This window comes from Hermetia illucens, chromosome 4 (assembly GCF_905115235.1).
Source record: "Hermetia illucens chromosome 4, iHerIll2.2.curated.20191125, whole genome shotgun sequence".
In the NCBI taxonomy this organism is placed as follows: domain Eukaryota; kingdom Metazoa; phylum Arthropoda; class Insecta; order Diptera; family Stratiomyidae; genus Hermetia; species Hermetia illucens.
Window position 1 is genome coordinate 172,904,256 of NC_051852.1, and position 25,795 is coordinate 172,930,050.

The 25,795-nt window shown below is 37.3% G+C and overlaps 1 protein-coding gene across 4 annotated transcripts in view; it reads right to left on the reverse strand.

Moving 5' to 3' along the window:
* LOC119655267 (serum response factor homolog) overlaps positions 1-25,795 on the reverse strand; it is a 95,827-nt gene that overhangs the window by 5,217 nt on the left and 64,815 nt on the right. Inside the window, exon 3 of one of the 4 annotated variants that reach the window (XM_038061080.1) lies at positions 25,116-25,289. The exons of the other annotated variants lie outside the window; for them this stretch is intronic. Coding sequence (XP_037917008.1) covers positions 25,269-25,289 — 21 coding nt within the window. The 3' untranslated portion in view covers positions 25,116-25,268. Of the gene's footprint in view, positions 1-25,115; positions 25,290-25,795 lie in introns of those variants that run through there. 4 annotated transcript variants of the gene reach the window in all.

Consider the following 25,795-nt stretch of genomic DNA (forward strand, 5'->3'; position numbering starts at 1 on the left):
TGGAACACCTACTGGATATTATACCTCTACAGAATATACTTGTATGCAAAAAAGACAAAGGATATTCCAGTATTATTCGAAAGGGAGTTGAATATTGACTGCCTTTCGTCTCTGTTCCCATATAATAATTAGAAAAATTAAATTTCACTCGTCTTACACATGTAGCCACTTTTTCATGTGTTTGATAGCTTTCTAAATCAATTAAGCATTTGTTCTTGGACGGATTAAATTCATTTCCTCAGTAAACATCTAGTTCCATTTTGAAATACCTCTATTTTATTTGATCTGAAAATTATATTCGAGGATGTGTATGAGTTACAATAACACTCCCTCCAAAACCCCGGAGACTTGAAGTCTATGTTGTTTTCCGTCCAAGGCACAGGCGATGCCGATCTTATTTCACATACACGTTCATCGTGACGTTCATCTTTAATGATGGACAGTTCCGACATGGCATCAGTAAAAGCTCGTCGTCGTTTCAACCAGACCATTAGGAGCACAATTTCTTGTTTTTATTCTTGCCTTACGGAATAATCAGGTGTTAGGAAAAAACCAAGAGCAATGTAAACATGTATACGAGGCATATATAACTAACTGCCATACTCGCAAAGTAGCCGCATGAACTATTGCTGTTGCAACAGTATCAGTACCACTGGCGATGCGTAAACCGTACAAAATAAAAGTTGAGTTGCACATTCCTTATCCCCAACTAATAAGGAATATGATGTACGCAATTTAGTTTCTTGTTGTCTAACAGGAATCGCAAGATCAGAATCCCAATTCGCAAGATCAGCAATGCTCAAGGCATCTATAATTCTCTACATGTCACTCATGCAAGATACAGTGCAATATGTTCTTGTATTCATGCTGCGTAGGGAATACCTTTACCATTTTTGCAAAATTTTATGATAGAACCTGTTGATTATTGGTACTTTTAGAATTCTCTATGAATTTTCAATTAATTTAATGATAAAAGAATTGTATGATGCGCATACTGAACATGATACACCGGAGGCATACTGTCTGCTCTAGAAATTGCTCGCAAAAAGGTGGATGATTTTCCTTTTTCATCTTTAACAGAACGTTTCTTTATTAGAATTCCAAATGGAATATCTTGCACTAAACATCTGCAGCTGAAACACACATAAGTATTATACCATCGGTTATATAATCAAAATAATATTAAAAGCAAATGAAAGATGATCTTCTGGAAGCTGTTGTAATGTTCGCTGGTCTCACGGCCTTATAGTGTTTTGTCCCAGACTGGCAGGGACAATGTACAACACACCTGGTATATAACTATATTTTAGAAAACAAAAAAAAAACCATTAAATTCATCCTAGAAATATGAAATTCGGTATAAGCTTTAACATAATCCGTGAATTTCGGTATAACTGTAAATGATAATGTACTGCTAATAAAGTTTAAAGGAGGTCCGTCTATAGCTAACAAACAATTTGTGTTCCGTTTTGCACTGGTTATTTTTTGGGTAAAATAGCATAAACCGTGGTGAAATTTGGGAATACACCCAAATATCGTTTTATTTTAACTTTTTTGTAAATTTACTACAGTTTCAGTGTATTCCATATTGTGGTGATTTTTTAAAACGTTGCGTATAAAATCATGCCAAAATAGAATGCAATCAGAGTATATACTTTCCATTAAATCATTCACTTTTTATGACTTGACGTGGGAAGAACAATTCATCAAATGTTCAAGCAGAAGATTTTTGAATGCGGGAGAAAAAAGGTAGAAAGTTAGAGTTTATTCAGCATTGACATTGGGAACGCAAGGAGTTAGAACAATCTGCATCGATGGTTACTATCACTTCACGGCATATTACCGCATAAATATTAATCACAATAATATGTCAAGTGATAGTAACTATTGTTGTAGAGTATTTAACTATAATCTCATGCAAATCCCAATGCCAAAATTTAATATTTCTTGGTTTTTGAATGGAATGAATGGAGTTACGTTTGTGATTCTTTACGATGAAGCCAAAGTTTCAAATTCATTTTTTTTGTGTGGTATTCAGCACATATCTGAAGATTTAATTTCATTTTTTAAATTTCTCTTCCGTTTGATTTAGTTCAGACTTCAGCTTCAGTTAGACATTCCGTTTTATTTTGCATGTTAATAGAGTTGAGTGAAGTCTACTGATCTATTTACCGCGAATAAATAGTCTTGTCTCTACAATTACGAAAAGATTGCTTTTATATTAGGGACAATCCTGTTTTATTTATTTGCATCCTTCCTCAGTGCTTCCAATCAGATTGTAAGCAATGTGAAAGGGAGTAACTGGCTCCCGAAATATCGATATCCGCAAATGAATACAATAGGGTTGTCCCTAATCAAAAAAGAATCTTTCCGTTTCATTGAAATGCAAGACAACCAAGGAGTTCAACGCTAGAAATCTACGACTAATATAAAATAACGGCGATTTGTTCAGAACGCCCACAAAGTGTCGAAATTGATAGTCGAAGTAAGGGGCAATGCCTTCAGACTCTTCCCAGGCCCATTATTTGAGATTAGAGTAAATAAAGAAGAAGTATGACATATGAGATTCATTCATATGGGTCATATTTCCCTGAGTGGCGTACTGTTATTCAAATTTCCCAGCCTGCGAAGACAATCCAAGTGAAAAAGAAGAACTGGAGTCGACAATAGTTTCAGATAGTACTGATGCATCATGTCGTTGTGCGATAGGCCATTGCAATAGGCAAGCGTGTTTTTTGCCTAAATGTTTCTTAAGTGCATATATAAATATTCGATGATGTGAACATTAGACTCAGTTGTTTTTTATTTATTCGTGGCACATGAACCGGCAGTTTGATTTTATCCCCGGGGATATTCTTTATATCGGCGGCCATCCTTGAGTAGTGGATTCTATTGCATTGCAAACCCCGCAATGGAGCCCGACCTGTATGATGTTACATCCGCCTTCTTATCAACACGTCTCAAGTGCCAGCGATGTCTTCCATTTGTCACAGCCCAGAGTACAATGAAGGCAAGACGCAGAAGTGTAGCGGGTAAGTGATGTACGTAATATTATAAAAGTGATATCACCTTAAACGTTACAGTATCACCAAACATTATAGCATCACCTAACATTACCACATTATCTAACTTCCCGCATTACCACACATTACAACAGCACTTAACATTACCGCATTAACTAACATTACCACATTACCAAATATTACATCACTTAGCATGCGCCCAAATTTTCGCACTCACGACGGATTTCCTTCTTCGGAATTTTAATGATCATACCCTTCTTCTTTCTCGCAAAGATCTTAGTAAGTAAAGTAAATAAGTAAGTAAAAATAAAAATCCTCCAGAAATAATAGGAGCTACAAACATCAGTTCTACCCAGAAGCCTCTCTACTGCTCTTGAGTACATTGATGGCAAAGATGATTTTATTTTTGTTTGGAGCAGAGATCTGTATGCGCGTGCTATCATTCACGACAAGTGGTACTTCACCCAATGTTATATGATTAACAGTCGTGATGAAGTATTTCTTTCATCGCCTACTATTAACGTCCCTCACAGGACCATCGATATGCTTACGAGTACATGAAAGCTCTTTAGTAATGTGCTGTTAGTGGTGAAATCTTTGTTTCTTGCAGCAGCTTCTGTTTCCGTCACTAATGCATGGTAGATTTCCTTTTGTCACAGCAAATGCTACGCTGTGCCATCACCGTTGAACGAAAAACGAAATTGCTGGGATGGTCCTGGGAGTGTATTCTGGGGTCCAGAAAACAATTGAAAACTGTTTTTGAAAGTCAAAGCTCTTAGTCGTGACGTCAGTCTCTAGCCGAAACGGTGTTATAATTTGCTGGACCAGAAAATTTCTATCCTTTTAGTCGTCTTTTACGACAACCTCAATATTCCAAATCATTGAATTATTCCACATCCAAGGTAATTAATTAATCATTTTCATTGCACACGGTTACTCCAATTTATTTTTATTTAACTTCAACACTAAAGACCATGCTTTCGTGTTATTAGATTGATGATCATATCAACAGTACCTTGTTTTGTTTCTTTTGTCCGGCCATTTCCGTTAGTCACCACGAGTCAAATATTTTCACGAACCTCAAAATTGACGTTTAATTAAAAAGAATGGAATTTTAATCAGCATCAAACAATCAAATGTTTTTATTGAAGCGCATTTTTCTTATTCAACTCATCAAAAACTATTTGTTTTGAATACAAAGAATCAAACATTACTCATAATACATTTCTATTTCGGCCAGAAAATATTGAAATTTATTGTACACATGCAAAAAAACGTGCACTGATGTATGCGAACAATTAGCATTTCATTTCCTTGCATTTTGATCAGAGTTGCTCAATTACGAATTACGAGTTTAAAATAAATACGAATGATAGGTCGATCAAGTTAGTTATGTATAATATTTGTGCCACATTACGCGGCACAGGATTAATTTAAAGTTTCTACAGAAATCAAACCATTTCCAGTCGAAACCGGAACCCGATTATCAAAATATCTTTTAATCACTAGCAATATTTTCCTACTTTCACAGCAGTTACTATCGAGAAAATTTATAGAAAATTTTCAAATCAACGAAACAATCCCAAACAAAGGGAATATTCCGTATGCTGAGCATTAGTATTATAGAAACAATGTCGCCTTGATATAAAGATTTGCGTAAGCAACTAAGCATCCCATTACAGTCACCGATCAAATCTTCTTTATTAATATGAATTCGACAGTTGGGCGATGCAACGATAAACGATTCAAAGATCCATTGCATTACTCCGATCTGGTACGAGTTAATATTCGGCCTCCGTTGATGTTCCGATTACAAGGCAACATTTCCAATGCATTCTCATTTCGCAATCTCAGCAGTTAATGCATTCCAGTTGACCAATCAGCCGGTACACAGTTTCATTTTAAGGTAGCTTGATACACCCAAATTTAGAGCTATGCAACACTTGTCCTGGCACCTGCAATTCCTTTCAATCTTAACTTGAACGATAATTAGTTGTAGTGCATGTTTCGTATAGGACGATGCAATTCTGTAATTTGTTGAAACTCTGTGCATTGCTATAGCGTACGCTGCTCGTCACCTTAAGAGTTGATCGATTGCGTAACCTATCGTGCAATATTTCTATTGACGCAGAGTTTCGCAATTCACTGAATTGAACTAGATTTTAATAAGAAAAGTTAAAGTGTAAATTGCGCTCAAATCCTGCGTTCTTTTCGCTGAAATCTTTTCACTTCTATTTTCCAGCTGTACTTCCTATTTCACAAAAGAAGTTCTAGTTAAAAGGAATTTCATGTTTCTCCCGTAGCACAGTGGTTCAATAGGGTTTTTAAAAAATGTCCGGTTTTGATGTAACCGTGTTTGCCATGTGCAGCCATTGTTCATTGTGAATTTAAAAAAAAATCGTCCTACGCACGGAGCAATCGAAAACTGAAATAAAAAAAATCGATAACTGCTGAACTTTACGTACAATATAATGCGAAATTAAGCTTGTCGGAGATAAAAACAATGGTACTTCCAATAAAATAGATTGTTCTCAATATCAAGAAGACTACCTATACCTTCTGTTCAATTCCGCCGTTACGGCATCTGATTGTAATGCAAAAGTCTTGTGGAAGGAGCATACGGTACAGTCTGCCGGTAAAGCGTGTCCTCACTACAAGAATTCATTCTTAAAGGACATATCATTGCAATAATAATATAATTGCATAGTGAACGGTTCAATAAAACTACTTTAAGTATTATAAATATTAGTTGCTATTCCATTTTCATAGAATTGAGCATTTCGCTAAATTCATTTCTTATATTGAGGAAGAAATCTTAAATAATATTAAATTAATATTAACTTCAGACAAGAGCCTCTCTTTGCATATATTGTAATACATAAAGGTAATTTTTGTGTAACAATTTCTTCGAATTCATTGCGAACAAACTGTTTCTCCTTTGAAGTTTAAAGATTCTAACTTCAATTTTTAATTAATTGGATTACGAGAGGCATTCACAAGAAAAATAAATTTACATTCTGTAGTGATTGTATTCAAGATGCGACTTCTGCAAATTCCTCCAGATGGTTGACTGGACTGCTCCTACAAGCTTGCATTTTATAAGACTTCTCTGAGTAAGCACAAGAACACGATCTGTCGTCCCAGCATATATACCAAGTATTGTTATGAATATTATTACTCTCCTCAGAATTACTAACTCCAATCGTAATGTAACCACAGCGCTCGGACCCTGTGATAAACAAGATTTCCAAGGATCTTCATGAAGCTGAATGGATGAAAATGCACTTTAGGGATCACTACGAACTTAATGAAAAATTTTCTCTTACTTAAACATTAAAGGAGTGTATACATAGGAAACTAGAATTACAGTTTTAATTTGCGAATTAAAAAACAAATAAATCAAATTATTGAAATTTATTATCTAAGCAACCAAAATGAAGAGCATCTGCCAGCAAAGGATACTTCGATTTCAATTACTTTCTATTGATTAACATAGAAATTAGGTAAACAAGAACATGTATGTGTTGCTGAAACATTCGATTGAGGTCTTTGGACTTCCGAAGTGAATCTATCCTATTGCAACGACAAAATGTTCTCGAATTGGATAATTTATGATAACATGAACTATAAGTTCGAGTTTAATTGCGTTAACATTGGCATAGATACAGATAGCGCACTATTCTCTTTGCTTGTTAGTGCGGATTGTTATCCTCTTCATCGATAGAAATTGTCTTAAAAGACAAGCTGGATAAAATGCAGATTACTCTCCGGGGAACTCATACAATTCGAGACTTAGCATTGTACAATTTCATTCAATCGATTCGATATTCCTATCTTTAGAAAAGTACTGATTGAATTTCAATGGATCCGCCAGTACGATTGTTCCGAATGTTAAGAATCAGTTTGTTATTGTAGGATTAAGAAATAAATTTCACAAAATTAATGATCTACTAATCGGCCGACCACGGTGTCTGTAATGTGCTTACTTTAACCGATAGCTGTTGATATTCTAGAGACATTTCCTGCTTATAAAAATTTAATTAAGGCCTTTTAAGGCATCTTAATACGCCTTCCCTATCGATTACTTCACTTGGCAAGCGTATGAAAACACTTTTCCACATACTGTTGCAGGGGCACACCATTTCTTGCCATACTCGTATTTATTACGATTAAAATCAAGTGTCGTACATGCTTCATCCGTTAGACACTCCATTTTTTGCGCTTTGTAATGCACTCATTAAACACCACTGCATATACCATAATTAAGATCAATATAATAATTATGGTATGAACAGGTAAAACATACATATCATCTGCTTCTGTTTGCACTGTGAGGAATGTGAACTATTTTTGATAAATCTGATTCAAGATTAATTACCTCATTTGAATTTGCACTGACTAAAGCGGAAACAAGTGGCACAGAAAAGTTATTTTATAATCTGTTTACCAAAAATATACGAAAGAAATCTCATCTCATTTTTTAGCACCCGTGTATCTTTTTGTAACTTCCAATAGACTATTGTGTTATTGAATTCTATTGGCTACCTCTCTATCTGTCGGCTAGTCCTTTTTGTCTTCAATGAAACCTTATCACACTGCTACTGTCTATAAAGAAAAGGAGAGATCGTTTTCAAATGAGGAGCCAATTGCTTGATTCCTCAATGCTTACTGCAATCAGATTGTAATAAATACTGAAAAGGGAACTGGCTGCCCAAATGTAAAAATTACAATCAGATTGTAATAACCACTGAAGAAGGGAGCAACTGACTTCCTAAATGCATAAATATACTCCTCATTCCATTCCATTTCATATATAATAATAATGTAATAATTTGTTTTCATAGAGGGAGGTGCAGATACTGAAGGTGAAAGGTTTGGCGCTATAAGATTTGATTTGGACAATTTCAGGAAGCTTGTCGAGATTGAGATAGAATCTTCTGGCATATGCGAAACCAAAAATCGTGCAAAAGTTGACAGATTGATGTTAATATCCAAGATTCATGCTTCCATCTTCATTCTAGATTTTGAAAAAGACTTGATCTTCAGAAATTATATCGATGACTATGTATTTCAGATCGACATGTTATTACTTCGGGTATATTTAGAGAAGTAGTTTCCAAAATTGATCTAGCCAGTGCAGCTATACATACCAGACATTTCTTTTTGAAACTTTAAAACGCAACGATGTAAGCACAATATAGCCATTAGATCAATAAACACATTTCGATGCCTTTTATAATGGTAGTCTTCATTGTATCATAATTGATTGCTGTTTTACTGGAATCGATTCTAAATCTTGATCGAGCCTGTCGTGAGTATTCAGCTTCATGTCGTGCGTCTAGTTATTCGGGAATTGCAGCAGATCTGGAAGTAGACGCTCTTACTCGAAGACCTGGAATTCGTACACCGTGTAGTTGAAATGATTTGGCAGCTCTTGAAATGGAAGCTCGAACTCGCAGGTTGTCAAATCGTGCATCTCGCTTTTCTCACGTTCTTTTGGACAAAATCAAAAGAAGAAGAAGAACCTTTTGCTTGTATACACTTCAATATTTTTAAGTTTATCATTGCAAACTATGTTTGGGTATTATTGCCCTTTTTTACTACCATCGAGCTCATAGTACGAAGTACGAAATACGAAGCAAAAATTCACCTAGAAAGCGTTCTGATTATCGGAAAAAGCGACTACCTATAAGTTGAATTCGGCTACAACTTAGAGCTATCGCATAGTGATGAATGTGACTTTCAACTGGGTTTGGCTACATTCAAATCACCGGATCGGGGTGGATTTCGCATCCCATCTTCAATGCTAATCTTGAAAATGATACCGTTTTTCTCCAATAATGGTAAAATTATCCTGCTGAGCAGTCGGCAAAAACATAACATCCATAGCAGGAATAGAATTCCGAACTAGCGATGGCATCACCCATCCGAATAAAGATATTAACTCTCCTGCCGCACTGTATTTCTTTACTATGCTGCTTTACACATAGTTCAATTTGAAGATGTCGATCCAATTACAAATCCGCGCCCGTCAAACAACTCAAGAACCAAATAATTGCTATAACGATGAAAAATTATAATACCTAATGCGTTTAACGCTATATAGAACTACAGTAAGCAGCGTTCGGGCGTTGCTTTAAGAAACAAATGTAGAATACGGATAAATTCGTGATTGGCGTTTACTGTAAGCAGGATAAGCTTAAAATCAATCAGTAATCCTGTAAATTTGCAGCGTCCTTAGACAAGTGCCATGATAGATTGACTAATCAAATTGTACGACTATACTGCTATTACCGATAGTATATAGCATGAATCATTTTTCATTTCACTAATTTAGCTCTACTCAGTTCTTTTCCGGAAAATATTTTAAGCATTATCAAAAAATGTCAGTCTGTCTATTAAGTATTACACATGTTCCAGTGATTAGAAATTGGAAAACAGGAATTAGCTTATGAAAGTTTATGAAATATTTTGTCCATCCTTTATTTGGAGTGTAGCACAGTGCCAGCAACGAATTTTGCTATCTGTTGTCAAGTTGGATGCCGCCAAGGGTGGGATATATTTATTTACTTAATATGTATATCTTAAAAGTAATGAAAAGGAGCTACATAACATAATTGGGCATCACTCCTGAATTTTAAGAAAAACTTCGCGAGATGATGTCCTATTTACCAGTGACATGCGGATATCATTAAACTAAATAGATCTCCCTGAAAAATTGAACATATGTATCGATTCTGACCACAAAACATACCACCTTTGATACTACTTCCCGCATTTAATATTATGTAAAATTTATGTTGCATAAGTAAAGTTGAAGGGACTGGTTAGACTAATGTCTTACTCACCTCATAAATTGAATGAATAAACAAACGGTAGAGATTTACTCTCCAGTGTGTAGACAGAGAAGTCACGTTAAAAGTGCTGATGAAGGCGGCCACACATCCTGCCTGTTAGCCGCCCGTGACAAGCAGAGCACTTGCATCGGCTTTATTTGTTTGTTAAACTCTATTCAACGCCAGTGAGCCTTGATGTGGCATATACCGCCACTGAGCCGCTAGTTTGTGCCAAGTTCATCCTAAATTTCAGTGACGCTTTCGTGGAAAATTGTCGTTCTCCGGCTTTTAGTGAAGTAGTATTTAGACAATACAAAGAAAATAAATGTACGGTAATGAGCATTGTTTTCCCTTCCCATAAGATGTCTCAAAGTTCCAATTATATACAGGTATATATATGTTTTACTTTTTCTAACTTTCTAAGTTTCCTACCGAGTATTAAGCAAGCTTTGAGTTTGTACATCGATAAACCCGCCATAACCAAATAACTTTCTTGTGAGGATAACGCAATCAGCATTCGATGATGCTATGCTGATACTTATATAGATTTGTTACTCTAATTTATTGGTTGATTGTTGACCAGTTCTTTTAAGTTTACCTTCATTTTCTCTTTTATGGGTCAGCATTAAACATACAGTACATATAATGGGATAGTAAAGTACAGGAGATCAATTCTAAAGTAACTTCGGCGATAGGTTGTTATTGAGGAATAAATTGTGTGGTGTGATCTTAGCACGGTGTCATGCAATTAGGCGGTTGATTTGCAGCTACATGCGCAATTGTTGATGGTTTTTATCGTTTGTCAGATGAACGGAAATGTTAAGGAACGTGGAAAGGAGCTGTGTGATTGTTTTATTAATACTCGTATAATGGAAGGATTCCTTTCTGCTTAACTAATACCTTTCGTAGTCAAATGTACGAGTAGCATAGAGGAATCGCGTTTTTAATGCAAATTTATTATAGAATAAGCACCTAATTACTAACTCTAAAAAAAAACAAAATTCAGTAAACTCCTAAGTAGCGGTACACTCAAAAAGTGCTTCCAGCAGAAGAATTCAAAATTAAACATTTTGTTTCCGTGTCAGGACACCTAGAGAAGACATAAGGGATTTAGAAACAATATGTGAGGCTGACGATGTTATGGGAACTTCAACGATTCTCACTCTCCCGAGCAAGTGGCCCATATTTCACCTTCTTCTTCACGTATTTCTACTCAATGTTGCTATTATGAGGTATATTAACATCACTGCACTGGTTGTTCTTGCACTATTCTATAATCACGGGTTGAGACCATAGTATCCTGAACAGCGTACACAAACTCCTCCGGCTCATCAAAATGTTCCACAGCACACAGCAATCTGCTTAACAAACGAAACCAAAGATAATTCACGTGTTTACCATACATTGTCCTCGACTACCACTCACTAATCCATTACTGGTTTCACTTCACCACACTCAGAGGATTTAAAGATCTATCCTTCAAGTTAAGTGAACTTTACCTACAATCCGCCTTGCAATTGTGGGACTCATCTGCTCCCTACCGTAAAAATAAGCACGTAGTGAATCGTGGCGGCGTTTTCTGCTGCCACGTCAACCACGACCCTCCCTCCGATATCACGAGGCAGGTTCATTCGCCCCACGGCAGAATTTCAGTGATGTATTTGGAATTTGAACATAGTAGCCCGTATCCGCCGCTGAAGGTTTTTCACATTGGTCTTCATCCATGGCAATAACTCGTATGTGAAACGAATGGAAAGCGAACACACTAAGTGCACTCATCCTGTTCTTCCGCGAGAGATACGATTTCAGGGCTAGCCCTACACATCGTAGTAATTTCGACAGCACAACATCCTTCAATTAACCAACTCGACTATCCGTTTTTCGCAGAATTACTGGACACTTGTAGAAATCTGTCGAGGTAATAGCTTGGATGTGGAGGTCACCATTGCAATATCCGGCATGCGGCTCGCGATAACCTTTGCTGACTTGGATTCATTACTTGTCTAAACTAAATTCCATCCAAATATTACGGCTGAACATGTAAATGCCCGCAACAGGCTTTTAAGATAGTCATCTAAGTGCATCAAGGGTGTCAGCTCGCATTTAGCATATAGGGCATATTTGATTACAAAACCATGCCCTCTAGCATTATTCAGTAGCCATGAAAAGGAATTCAATGCCATACAAAACCAGAGAGGACCTAATGAATCCCCTTGGAAAATTCCTCCCCAAATAGGAATGTTCACCTCAAAGATGAGCGCACTGACAAGTGCGGGTGGTATGTCACCCACCCATGACGGTCGTCAAAAACTACTAGGTTTCGGATCAATGCGATGGAGATGTAGAACGTCGGTCAGTCAAATATGCGGGACGTTGTCGAAAGCCCTGGCGTAATCGATATAGCAACTAAATAGATTTCTCTGGCTTTTAGTTGCCTGCTACCCTAGATCCAATCCGGCGGTCCTTCTACTCCTCGGACAGGATGTTGTTGTTCTCGAGACGCGCATCAATGTCCCACCAATAACGAATGTTATGAGTTTGTAGAGGGTTGATAAACTTGTGCCTGCAGGGTCCTCCACCAACTCATCTTTAGGGACAAGTTAGGTAATCTCCGAGAAAAGATGCTTTTCGGTGTTTTTCCATATTATGAAAAAAGACAAAAGTGTAATTCAAGTGTAATTTCTCTCATCATCCTTAAAATAATTTGGAAATTTTCTTGGATTTAAGTTACAACGGTTTATTCTACCACCTGAACCAGATGTTGAGTTGCATTTTTAATTATCTTCCATATGTCTAGCTTACAATAACTTATACGGCCAAATTTATTTTGTATTTTTGCTGCAGCATACATATATCCCCTTTTTCCATCAATCTTTATTTTTTTATCATCTTGTTTTTTCAATTTAATACTTGCTTCACTTTATATGCATAAGCATAAACTTATATGAATGTTTTTTTAGGTTTCATCCCGTTAAAGTACAGCGGACAACATTATGCTAGTAAAAAATTGGCTGAATAATTAAAAAATGCAATTAACAAAATTGTTTAATCGAAATGTGATAAAGCCAGCATGAACCCAGCTAACAGAAAATGGTGGCGAAAAATTATCATCCGGCGTCGAAGCGTACAGCGTTGAAAGGTGCTCACGTCAAAACGGATGTAGAAAGGTACCACGTTTAAATAAGCGGCGTCTTAAACGTTCGTCTCAAAAAGCCATAGCCGCATCACTACGGGAATGCGTCTATGGCAGAGGAATCGCCTGGTTTGTAATATGTGCTAATCGGCCGTATATGATGATGAACCAGAATTCCGCACTCGATGCAGACCAGAACCCCTCCAGTTCTTCGAGCTGTTTCGGTAACATCCATGAGATAGTGGCGTAATTGATAGAGCATTCAATATACTCAGCATGCTGACCGGGTAACGTCAAAATCCAAATAAATGCTCTTTTGTTTCTAGCACTGAAACCAAAGCCATTTCTTTCTTACCGTCTGTATTTACATTTTGAGTTAGTATAATCTATCTCACTGATGGCAGTGGGATTTGCATCGTGATTTGACGTCGGATACCAGTCGACTCAGCTGTGAATAAATACCTGACTCAAATCAGGGTAATAATCTCGGGCGAGCGCAATGCTCTCCACATTGCCTTCTATAGGGTACTGTAATCCTGTAGTCGTCTTAAATGAAGTGGTCTAACACACTTCAAGGCCCTGATCCAATTGAATTGTTACACCAACGATTATTATATTATACAAAATACAAAAAAATTCTACAAAAGTGTATCCCTAGCGGAATTTATCATAAGTCTAGATTGGGCTTAAACATTTGTCATGCCACCATCGTGGCACTGGCTCCAATTTCCTCTTTAATAGCGTTGTCTAGAATATCCAAGATGTGGTGTAGATAGTAGCTCTCCCGATTTAGCGAAAATTCTATTTGGATGTCAGCTTGGCACTTCCTAGAAATGCTTCTCTATTGGCGTTCTTTTGCATACATTAGATAGCACCTACATTTTATTAGGTGCAGTCTCGACATTAAATTCACCGAGTTCTTGTCCAAACTGCATTGTGAATTAATGATATGCTTCAGCGTCATACATCACTACTCAATTAGTATATCAATCAATATTTTGTCGGAAACTTCGATTTTAGATAATAAAACATTTTTGATATGCTGTTCGTTAATCGATTCGTTTTTCTATGTATCGAAATTGCGGCTAAATTCCAGTTTTATTTGGCATAGGATTTTCTCCCTGCTTTTAAGTTCGAAAGCAATTTTTTATCTGCTGGTAACAGCATTTGATTTACAACTATTATTTTTTATTTTGCTTTTAAAAATTACTTTTAAACCACACTCCTCTAAAGTCAGCCACATTCCTTTATTTCTATTATACTGGAAGGTGACGTCTAGTAGGGAATGCAGTTAGTTTACATTTTTGGCATACGAACTATTTAAATTTAAACAATGTGCCATATTTGACTTGAATGCCAGGCATACTTTCAATCAAAAGATAATAGAACGGATTCGGTGTCAAACAAAACCTAATAACCTCAAAGAGTTGCCGTGTAATATTGCCATTTCTTTACCACTATTCTCAGAAGTATCACATTGGTTCTCTGAGAAAACCGAAAGCTCCATATTCCAGTTTTACGTCACAGACCGATTAATTTACCTATGTATATGAGATGCCACTCAATAATCGAGGTAATTTTCCAAAATGTCTAGTATTGTGTAGGTAGACTGATTCGCAGTTATTCTATCAATTATTAAGTTCTCTAGAGTCCTACAGGCTCTAAACCTTTTGCAGATCTTTAATGCTGCTCAACTAGTAAATTGAGAACGCCATCATGTTTGAAAAGTTCGTTCAAGATATTGAAGTACCTTCTAGATTTTAGAAAAGTAAGCAATTGTGGGACATTTGGTTTATTCAGTTCAGATCAAAATATCATTTTCAATATGGTTAGAGCTTTACAAGTGAGATATTTGAAATATTCTTATTTGTTCATATTTGCTACTGAGCTTTTTTTACTGCAAATATATTTCTATAATCAGAAGCAAATCAAAAAATTGTTTACTGAGTTACTGAGACAGTAAAAATGAATCTGTGGCAATATTTGTTCTAATATATGAAAAATTAAGATGCCAGTTTGAAAGTTCTTGAGCAAATATCATAGTCGTAAGCGCAATAAAAATTCTGATTGAAATTTCAAACTCTGTTCAGTGATATAATTCCGCCGTCTTCCGTCTTTCTGTCATATAAAAGAACGTTTGAAATCTTGATGACTGAAGTTACTTAAATTATCGAAATCAAACTGTAAAATTAAGCAGCGCTGCAAAATAAAACCAGTTTATTCTTTGCTTTCACAATTTCGTTTCCTTTTATGTCGTCGCGCTTAAAAACAAACACCCACCTAAGCAACGTGACGTGACGTTTTTACCAAAGCTCATATGAAACTATTCTCGCCGAATTCATTACCATATAAGCTCATGAATGATTCTAATAAAACTATCTAGTTGCTCACGTCGATCGCTCCTACTACACCTTTGCATCATTTAATCATAGTAAGCTACTCTGCTAATCACATACGAACTACCTGCGCTGCGGCAGTGGTGCTGAGTTATATTCACGCGCTAAAGCCCCAATCGCCCACTGTCTCTGTATTTTTACTCCGACCCTGCGGAAGTAATTGATAATGAAAAATTCAAATCAACGATAATAAATGCTGAATCCAAGGAAAAACACACGTTTCAATCTTCTTCGCCTTTATTGTCGACACAACTTTGCGGCTATAAAAATCAACCATAATTGGTAACACAGGGAATATTTTTCTTGCTGGTGTCTGTAAATGACGGCAGGCGCAAGATGAAACGAGTCTAAGAACCAGACTGTACTTTGGATAGCACCCAGACTGTATGGAGCTTGGGTGGCATGATCGGCAAATCATCAAGTCCGAGGCCGTATTTACATACATACGTATATTGGATAGAATAATTATTAAATTACAATTCAATATTTAAAACCGACTGATGCAAACTCTGTTTACTTTGCTCATGGAAATCTACTTGAGTTGCAATCTGTACATGATTAATCCCTTTTAATACATTCTTTCATAGCTGTAATTATATGCATGACTTGATGCGAAGGATCCTACATCGAGCCGTAAGGCCAGATTATTCTGTAGGCAAATGGTAAAGGTTCAAAACAATGAAAATATGTAGTATAGAGTACATGGAAGAATCGGTTAAGAGAGTTTTTAAGCTAGTCCTTCCAGCCATAGACAACTAGACAAGTTCTTACAAATTCATGGCAAGTTGTAATAAATTTAATATAATAATGTGCACAATACAGACTGTGCCCTTAAAAAGATGGTACAACTGAAAATTTTTCATTATTTTTTAAACTACTGGATGCAGTCAGTAAATAATATATCTATATATGGTTGCCATTTACCCCTTGAGCTTAGTATAGCGCGTCAACCACTCCTACGCGCCATCGTTCGCGGTTACTTGAAATGCAATTCAGACTGCTGTATCGGTAATAATCCATTTAAATTTTAGATAGATGCTCATTCACTATTGCATATTGCTTTCCTTCAACGTAAATTTCCAATTATATTGAGACCAGAAGATAATGCTCGTCAATCGAGAAGTTCGATTCCTTCCTTTTAGCAAAAAAAATTTCGCTACCGCTAAATCAGCGGAGAATCTGTGAGTGACCGTTACACTCGATACCACCCCATAACTGACCCTTACACTCGCTACCACCTCATATCATTACGAATACTGCCTCTATTTGCACCTTCCATATGTCGTTCTGCCATCTGAGGTCCATTGAATATGGGGCGCGCAAAGCACCAAATGGCACTTATTATGAAGAGCGATTAACGGTGGCTTCTGCATGAGCAACGACTTTTGAATTAATGTACTTTACGTACCGTCATTTCAACGCCAGCTCGTATGCCAATTTGCCTCGAGGTAAGAACAAAATTTGAAACCTCCTTCGAAATTTGTCACCTATCGTGTGGTTGAGCTGGTGACTTTTTCTCGTACCTTTCCTGATCCACAATCACATTCATAACGACCTTTCGACTTTTACCAGTAATTCCTGCTATATTTCCGAAATTTTACCAATTTCCGAAGAATTCAGCGTTTTACCTGGTCCCAATTTCCTCAATATCGAAAACTTTTGTTTCGAAAAGTTCTTCTACACTCTGTTTTAAATATCTATATCCTGATATTTCAAAATCGATGGAGGAACCCAAGGTAACTTGAGAGGAATTTGTTATGCGTTATATTTAATCGTTCAATCCACTATTCCGTAGCCTATATAACCACGGAATTTATGAGCAATTTCACCACCCGGAAAGTCTATAACGACAATATATGGATACCCTGTTCAAATTAAGTTAATAAAAGTATATTATGGTTCTGGTGAAATTGACTAAAAATCCCTTAAATTTATCCTAGGATTACAAAAATGTGCCGTAATATAGACATAGAATGAAGCATCATAGCTCCAAGTTTGATCAAAATTGGACTATTACTGATACAGTTACAGTAGCTCAAAATTGTCTTTTCCGTGTAAATCTACTGCAACCCAAAATACGAAATATCAATATCACATTAAAGTGAGTAGTTTGATGTGCTAAATATACACATATGTACATTACGGCCTACATACAAGTGGATTAGTTCTGCACTCAAATATATTTACATCAGAAACAAACAAAACCTTTCATTCCTGAAGCTTCCAGCTTGCGGTTTCCCAACTTGTTTAAGTTTTAGATGTAATTTTTACGTTTTTTAGCTTCATCCGGATTCCAATTTTGCCTAAGGAGAGTTTCTTTTGTAATTTGCTCTCAGCAAGGGTTTTATTTTATTCTTTTTCGTTAAATTATGTCCCATTGTATTTCGGCTTTCCGTTGCGTTTCCGGATATCACCACCTTAGTTTGATGTCGTCTAGATTATTGATTATATTTTGTCATTTGTCCTTACAAAGATTAGTTTGCGATCTGTAGCCTCGCCTTTTATATTTTAGTGTTGCATATGTGGCTTTTAAATGCAAAAGGGGATGTAATTTTTTTACGGAACATAGTGGGGTATGAAAGGTCTCGACTAGTACTTTTCAAAGCTGGGTTCAATTTTGATATTTGATACAAGGGATGGCGGGCGGAGACTGGAAAGTGGGGATTTCTTTCATGGGAACGTTCTCAAAAACTATTCAACCGCAAAATCTGAAAAAAATCATGAAGCTACCACTATATGGTGTCTAGGTCTCAAAATACTCTCCATACCAATACTTGTCTACATAAAGTTAATAGCAGTATATTACTATATTTATTATTCGTATATTTTGAAGAAATTGACTAGAACTCCCTTAAGTTTATCCTTCAATAGGGCACGGTGAAAATCAACTTGGAAAAGGTCGATCAGTTAAAGAAATTATATTTCCACGATCGGTGCAACCCCCCATATCGATCCGAATTGAGGATATCCGCGATCGATATGGGGTTATGGAATAACTGCTAGAGAGGCGTCTTCGATGGTATGGTCACGTAATTCGCGGTATCGAGAATTCACTTGCCAAGATTAATCTGAACATCGAAGTCGATGGTAAACGACCAAAAGGCCGGTCGAAACAAGGGTGGCTTGATACGCTGGATGGAGACTAAAAGCCTCGAGATTGCATCTAGTGGCGAGAGGGTGCTTCCTTGATGAACATCTATAGAGACACAAAGCGGTTTTGATACTCCCGCCACACTTCGAACTTTACTTTTCGGATCGTGGTAGAGCAATTGAACCAAGCGCACGAGTTCTTCTGGCACTAAGTGTTGTCGTAGAGCATACCAGATGAGCTCGTGTGGCACACACTCAAACGCTTTCTCTAGATCCAGACATGCAATGTAAAGAGGGCGATGCTTCTAATGATGTTTCTCCATGAGTAACCGCGCAGCGAGTATTGCGTCAGTAGTTCCGCAGTTTTTGACAAATCCGGCTTGATTCACGCTTATTTCAACGAATTCGCGAATACGGTTGTCAAGAATGGGTTCAAAAATTTTCATGGTATGAGAAAGTAACCGGATCGGACGGTAATTTGAACGTTCTGCTGACTACCTTTCACTTTCCATATTGGAACTGTAGTACTGTCAGTCAGATGGTGTTCTTCCTTCCTGAATAACCCGATTAAAGAATTCACTGAGCCACAGTGCTGGGTCCCAGCTGTTCGCTTTCCAGAGCTCAGATGCGATGTCGTCAGGTCCTGTGACTTTCCCCGATTTCATCTGTTTTATTGCCTCCTTGACTTCAGTTGCGCTGACAGTTAAGCCCTTGAGTGTTTAACGTAGGTACCTGTCGTGGAGACTTAATCAGCCGATCATCAAATCGTTCGACTTCTTTAATGGCATCACGGAAACTCTCTGAGATGGCAATGCTAACAGCATATTTAATGTGCGGGCTACCAAAATAGAGAAGTTTATAGCCATTTTTACTACGTTCGCGTTCAATGTCGCAGCTTTTGGCACCAGACCATTGGGTTTCTTGCAGAGCGCAGATATCAATGCGCCTTTTCCGAAGGACTCTTGCGAGTTCCTTGGTCTTTCCAGTTAGACTGCCAATATTTAACGTGCAGGCAAGTGTTTCTTTTGTTCGGGCTAACTTACTTCGTCCTGACGTTGTCCATGCATCAAGAACCTTTGCCCATTTGTCGGCAGGACTGGGGCCCATCGTACCGCGTCGACTGAGCTCGACGCCCTAGAATTTTTCCGAGGTTTATTACTCGATCCGATCATCTTGTTTCTAACGACATTGGATTCGTTTTCTTGGTCGGTCTGGGTTTGGGACTACTGTTAACTTTATTTGAGTAGATATCGTAACGAAGAATCTATCTCTCTCTTTTAGGTGTATGGGAACCCTCTTAAATTCAACGTTCAGCACTGTAATTCAACATTGTGTGAGGGTTTACCGAGTTTCGTGTCAATAGGTGTAATTGTTTCTGAAAAAAATAGATGTCACAGACAGACAGACAGTGAGCCAATTTTGATAAGGTTCTGTTTTCGTCAAAACGTCAAAAAAGGAAAGTAGTCCAGCAGCATGTTCGAATTAGCGTTCGACTCGGGTGTTATTCCACATTATAAAGATTTTTTAACGCATTTTTGGCAACCGCATTCGTGACATCGTATAAATTACCTTGAACATACGCCATCGACATGCGATTGTACCCACTTTGCAAAAATTGTGAGAGGCGTTTTCGATGTTATGGTCATGTAATTCGCGTTAACATGTACCCGTTAGCTAAGATTGGCCTGAACATCCAAGTCGATGGAAAACGAGCAAAGACGAACCAAGACAACGACTTGGATCTCTCGACTTTCCCCGGACCACGCGTATAACCGAGTATGCACGGAAATAATCAACGGAGCAGCTCAATTACCCCATTAAAGCATCCAAGCAATTGATTTCCGCTATCGGAGCATGAATTTTGCGGATATTACTGAGGAAGAGTTTCGATGAGCCAAATAACTTCCAGAACTTGAGGCGCACTGGCCTGGATCGAGTTTAGAATTTCTGGAACAAGAAGTTCAGCAGTATACATCTGTTAACACAGACTATAAATCAGGTCGTTAATTGGCCGAAACAATTTCCCTGTTCCTCACCGTGGAACCTAAAAAGAAAATGATACAGGACCGTGCAGACCTCGATGGTTTGCTTGCCAATCCTCTTAACAAAATTCTGTTCGAGATAAAGAAAGGTCGCTGAATTTGATCGAGGTGCTGCAAAGAGCCACTCATTATCGATTCGCTAATTGCAGACCAGAAAACTAGAGGCCAGAAAGATTTATTTAATATGTGCTATATCGATGCTGAGTCCACGTGGGATATTATACGATAATCGTTCTCGCCCTAAATGAGAGGTGTGTCAATTGTCGTTGTCCTGCTGAACGACAGAAAACTTTCCTAAACGCAAGGTGGCAGCATATCAAGCCAGCTAGTGTGGAGTCGCCACTAATTAGTGCTGAAACTTGGCCGGCTAAATGAAACATTCCTGATGTGGGTGCCAGAGCACTCAAACATCACTAATAATGAAGAAGCTGACAGACGCGACAAGGAGCCATAACGACGAAATCTATGAGCGATACGATGACCATCCGGTTGTGGATAAAATCCGGTTCAATAGGTTACATAATCCGTATGGATGTGGGTGATGCAGCCCGGAAAATTTATAAGGGCAATATCTATGGTAGAAAAAGGAAACGAGGAAGAGGCTACCTAAGATGGAGCGATGGCTTAGGTCAGGACGCCAGACAGCTTTTAGGGATATCGAACTGGTGGACCTCGGCACAAAACCGGGATGTCTGGAGTTCCTTATTAAGGCACGCCAAGACCGGATACCGGTTGTTGCGCCGTTGATGATGATAAAGGTGGCATCACTTTGTCATAAATTAAGGCAGACATCAAGTTCTTTTGCCATGATCTAGTCAATAAATACTAATCCACACACTCTTGTGGCCACCATCAAGCTCCAAAGCTCCAAACTGTCTGATTTCCATCATCATGCTTGATGATTTCACGAATGTCCTGAGTTTCAGCTTCCCTATAAACATAATTCTTTCCCACCAATTTAATGTGTTATTCTAAACTTTATATGATGTGATTGACTGCATTTACCGAAGCCACAACTGTTTTTCCGATTTCACTTTGCACCCATTTCACGAAACGTATCTATTCTCGCCCGATTTTTCTCTCGGATCTCATCTTTGAAATCATTGCATTTTACGAACTATATGCATTTGTACTTATGTTGGTTCACTGCGTTCACTACGTTTTGCGACCCTTTCATATGACTCATTTGTAGACGCATTGTCGTACACCAATAGTTTCGTTGCAGCTATATCACTCATTTTCTTCCCGTTTCTGTAATCCTTCATACTTTTGCAGTTATAAGCATTTATTCTTATTCCTTTGTGCTAACTTTTCACTGTGGTCCATTACTTTTTACCTACACAGTTCAAATTTTTTGATATTCTGTCAGTCGGCCTAATGTCATATTATGGTATCAAATAATAATTTAGTTTCGATTAATGTTTAAAATACTTAGTTAATTAAAAAAGTATTGAAAAACGTGAAATAGTAATAAGATACTCATGTGCTTCAAAAGGTGCTAAATTTACTGCCTTTGATAACAAAGAGAACAACATTCCACTCTACCTTGGCAGTGCACTCATCTCAGAACATGAATATCTCAGAACAAATCCGTATACGAAAAGGAATTTTCTAAGAGGGTGCATTGAGTCTCTTTTAGTTTTGAACGGCAACTATGACCAACACTACTTGATGAAGTTGGCTTGAGCCAGGGGGGGTGATTGCAGCACATCAGGGCCAAGAAAACTCGACTAAAAGGGGCTAGCAATCTGCAAGTTCCGAACCTTATTTATGATATTGCTTCCGTCAACAGTTTATGATTAGATTCTGGAAGAGGCCAAAGCTCTTTGTCGTTGGTACCAGGGCTCTACATAATACTCACTTCTAACTTCTACGGCAATTTTAGCAGTACAGGCTACACATTTTTGCGTTAAGCAAGGAAAGATGATAAGAGTCCAGGGAGAACTCCTCTCCTTCATGTGGCACTGTATTTTTATACTCTGGTAGACATGCCGGAGTTAAGTTTGAATTCGATGTCGAATTACGGCTTACCGCTGATGTGCCCTATCGTTGGCCCCGGAATCGTTCAGAACATTAAATGAGATTCCGGGCAAAAATGAGAACTACCTCAATAATACAGTATTAAGCACCAGCACAGACTTCCAATACAGAGGGAAAGGAGGTTTTCGATAAGCAACTTAATGCGGTCCAGGGAATGCTTCCTAAAGGTGACATTGCGACCGCAATGGGTAAGTTGAATACCAAGGTCGGCTCCGATAACACCTAACTCGGATATGTGATGGGCGAATACGGTCTTGGGATCGTAAAGATAATAGTGAGAGGTTTATGGCATTATGCCGATTTCACCGCCTAGTCGTTAGCGTCAAACTTTCCAAGTACAGAACTTGCAATATTTTTGGTTGGGTTTCAACTGATCAGCAATACACGTAACACCAGCATCACAGAAGCGTTTGCAGGTGATCCCAAATCATTTGATAACCAGTTGAAGAGGCGAAAGGACCACTGCACCACGGATCTCAATCGTATAATATCCGGTGTAGTTCTACCTGTTTTGAATAAAACAGGACCGCTCCTCCAAACAGAAGTGATATCGAGGTAAAATTCCGAAGAAATTTGAAGTTCCAAGGAAAGCCCGCAAAACTTGAAATGTGTAACCGATACTATTCCTTCTTGTCATTTAATACGTCGTTCAAGTTTTGGTTATGTTCTCTTTGTGCTGCTATAGGGGAGTAAAACAGGGAAAATGACTGCTATTGTTACTCTGCCTCCACCGTGTCATCGAAGAACTCTGCACCAAGTCAACTACGAACGAAGAACTACATCAATGTACATGGCAGGTGCTGGTAGATGTGTTGATTAGATGGCAGAAGTGACTGTGGATAGGGCACACTTCAGGAAAGGACGACAAGTCCATTTCGTGACATAGCCACCAATCCGCTATTTCAGAGTGGCCAACAAGTGGGTTTCCCTTTTTAACACTTGGTGTAGAACAATAGAGGAGAAATATAGGGTTCTCTTCTCTAGGGGAAGACACAATTCGACGAATGGCATATAGATGTGACTGACATGCTATGCCCCGTCTAGGGCATAATGGCAACCATATACATATACAGTTTACCAATTAAAAAGTTGGATTGTTACTACAATACAGCCAAATATCTCGAAAGCTAGATGATGTTGTTAAATGAGTTATGACAGAAAAAACACTAACTTTTGAAATATTGCGGAAAGTTGAAAAAAATGAGCGATTAACTCAGCCAAAAAAAAACTTGGATACTTCAAGTCACCTCATATCAGCAGCACACGTCATTGTTGCTCAAAACGCAGTACCGTTATGTTACGTGTTGTGTTTAGGAATTTAGACCTTCCTGGAATCTACGGCAACTATTGATTCGAGGCAAATATCGCGCACTAGAGGGCGATAAGCAGTTACCCTACCACTCAAATGAGCTGATCATTAAATGTTACAATAATAATAAAAGCATTTATGAAATAGCTTAGATAACAAAAAAGAGTCCACTGTTCATTGCGTAATAAATAAAACATTAAAGAAAATGGCTCCATCTCTCGCAAAACGTCCTAGTGATCGACCTGCAAAAATCTGGTCGGAGCAAACAAAACGTCAGATATTGCAGTATCAATTGCAAAGAAAAAAAGTATAGTAACAGTTAATCCTCAAAACGTTCGGAATTTTCCTCATAGAGAGATATAAGACCAGTATCGTCGGAAGCGGGAAAATTGTAATATTTAAAAATGTAGCAAAAAGGTACTAAATGGTATTTTTATATGAGCGTGCCTAGGTTCAAGAGAAATAAAAGAGTTTCACCTCTTCTATTGTTGTATTATGTGTCATACCGGTAGATATCGTATAACTTGACTAGCAATATTGTTGGTACATTGTTTTAGGAGAGAGGAGATTGAAGAGCACACATCTAAACATGAGACGATACAATGGAAATTAAAAACCAACCAAATTCGGGGAAAATTTCTTTCCTAGCTTCCTAGAGTACCTTCCGGAAATCATTATTGGGGATGTGCCGTGTATAAACCTGGAATTCGAGAAAATGCTACAAATGTTCAACCAGATGAAAATTTACCGAGTAGGGAGGCATAGAATCGATGTGGAGCATTATTTAAAAATCACGATCAGGATCAATGAAAGGAAGATAGATAATGATTTCAATATGAATGGATAAAAAATATTCTGAACACTATCATACGAAACTAGAAGGCTGTTTATCGTCCCATGAAGTCTTATGACAAATTAAAATAAAAAACACTGAAGCCATACATTCTCTAATTACGAATCAGATAAGATTCCTATCTGCATTTTCTTCAAGACTCAAAAACAAAAAAACTAACTTTCGAAATAGTCGTTGTTAAACATATTTGAAAACAATTTCATGGAAATTTCCCATTTTCCAGCAGCAGTTCTTAATATTTCTTTAGTGAGCTGCGTCTGAGAAATTTTCAATATTTCTCTCAGCGTTTTTGATCATTCTCCGTAAAATATATAATATTTGGATCACGTCTTCATTAGGTCTATATATTTCATACACATATCGTCGATATATAAAATATATGTACTGTGCAAATATAATAAGTTCATAGAAGAAATAAATCCTACAAACTTCTTATTACATAAAAATCACAATAATTTTACCGTTATATAATAATTAGTAGGTCAATACTGTTTCTAGCCATAAGAGTAGATACATGTCACTTACAATTTCAATTATTTTAGGCCTTCATATTCCATTATAACTTACCTGAAAGAAAACAGAAAGACAAATGTAAATACGAAATAATATGTTTTATGATCAATTCAATATGAAAATAGGAGACATACTTAGAAGAAAAAAAATAGTGTCGAAAATGTAATTAATTTCTTTGCTACTCAAAAAAGAAAAAAAAACGGTCTATTATCGATAAGTAGCTTTCTATAGCAAACTAGACAGGATTTGGTGGAGGAGGATCCCCCAAGGCCCGGAATAGAGATTTCAATAATTCCTATATAATTTTCACTCGGGATTTTCTTTCTACGGTATTGAAATAGTCATATCTTCAAGATATTTCGTTGAAATTTAAAAGTTCGAGTCGGTTAACCCTTGAAAAATTAAGCTTATTTTTTACTTATTCTCAAATTGGCGCACGTTAATTGAAATTTAACAAGTTTAGACTTTCCGTCGAGTTACTAATATAGACGAATAAACATATCCATTTTGATTTCCTGCTTTTCACAAGTCAACCCTTCTTCAATGATGAAATTGTTGCT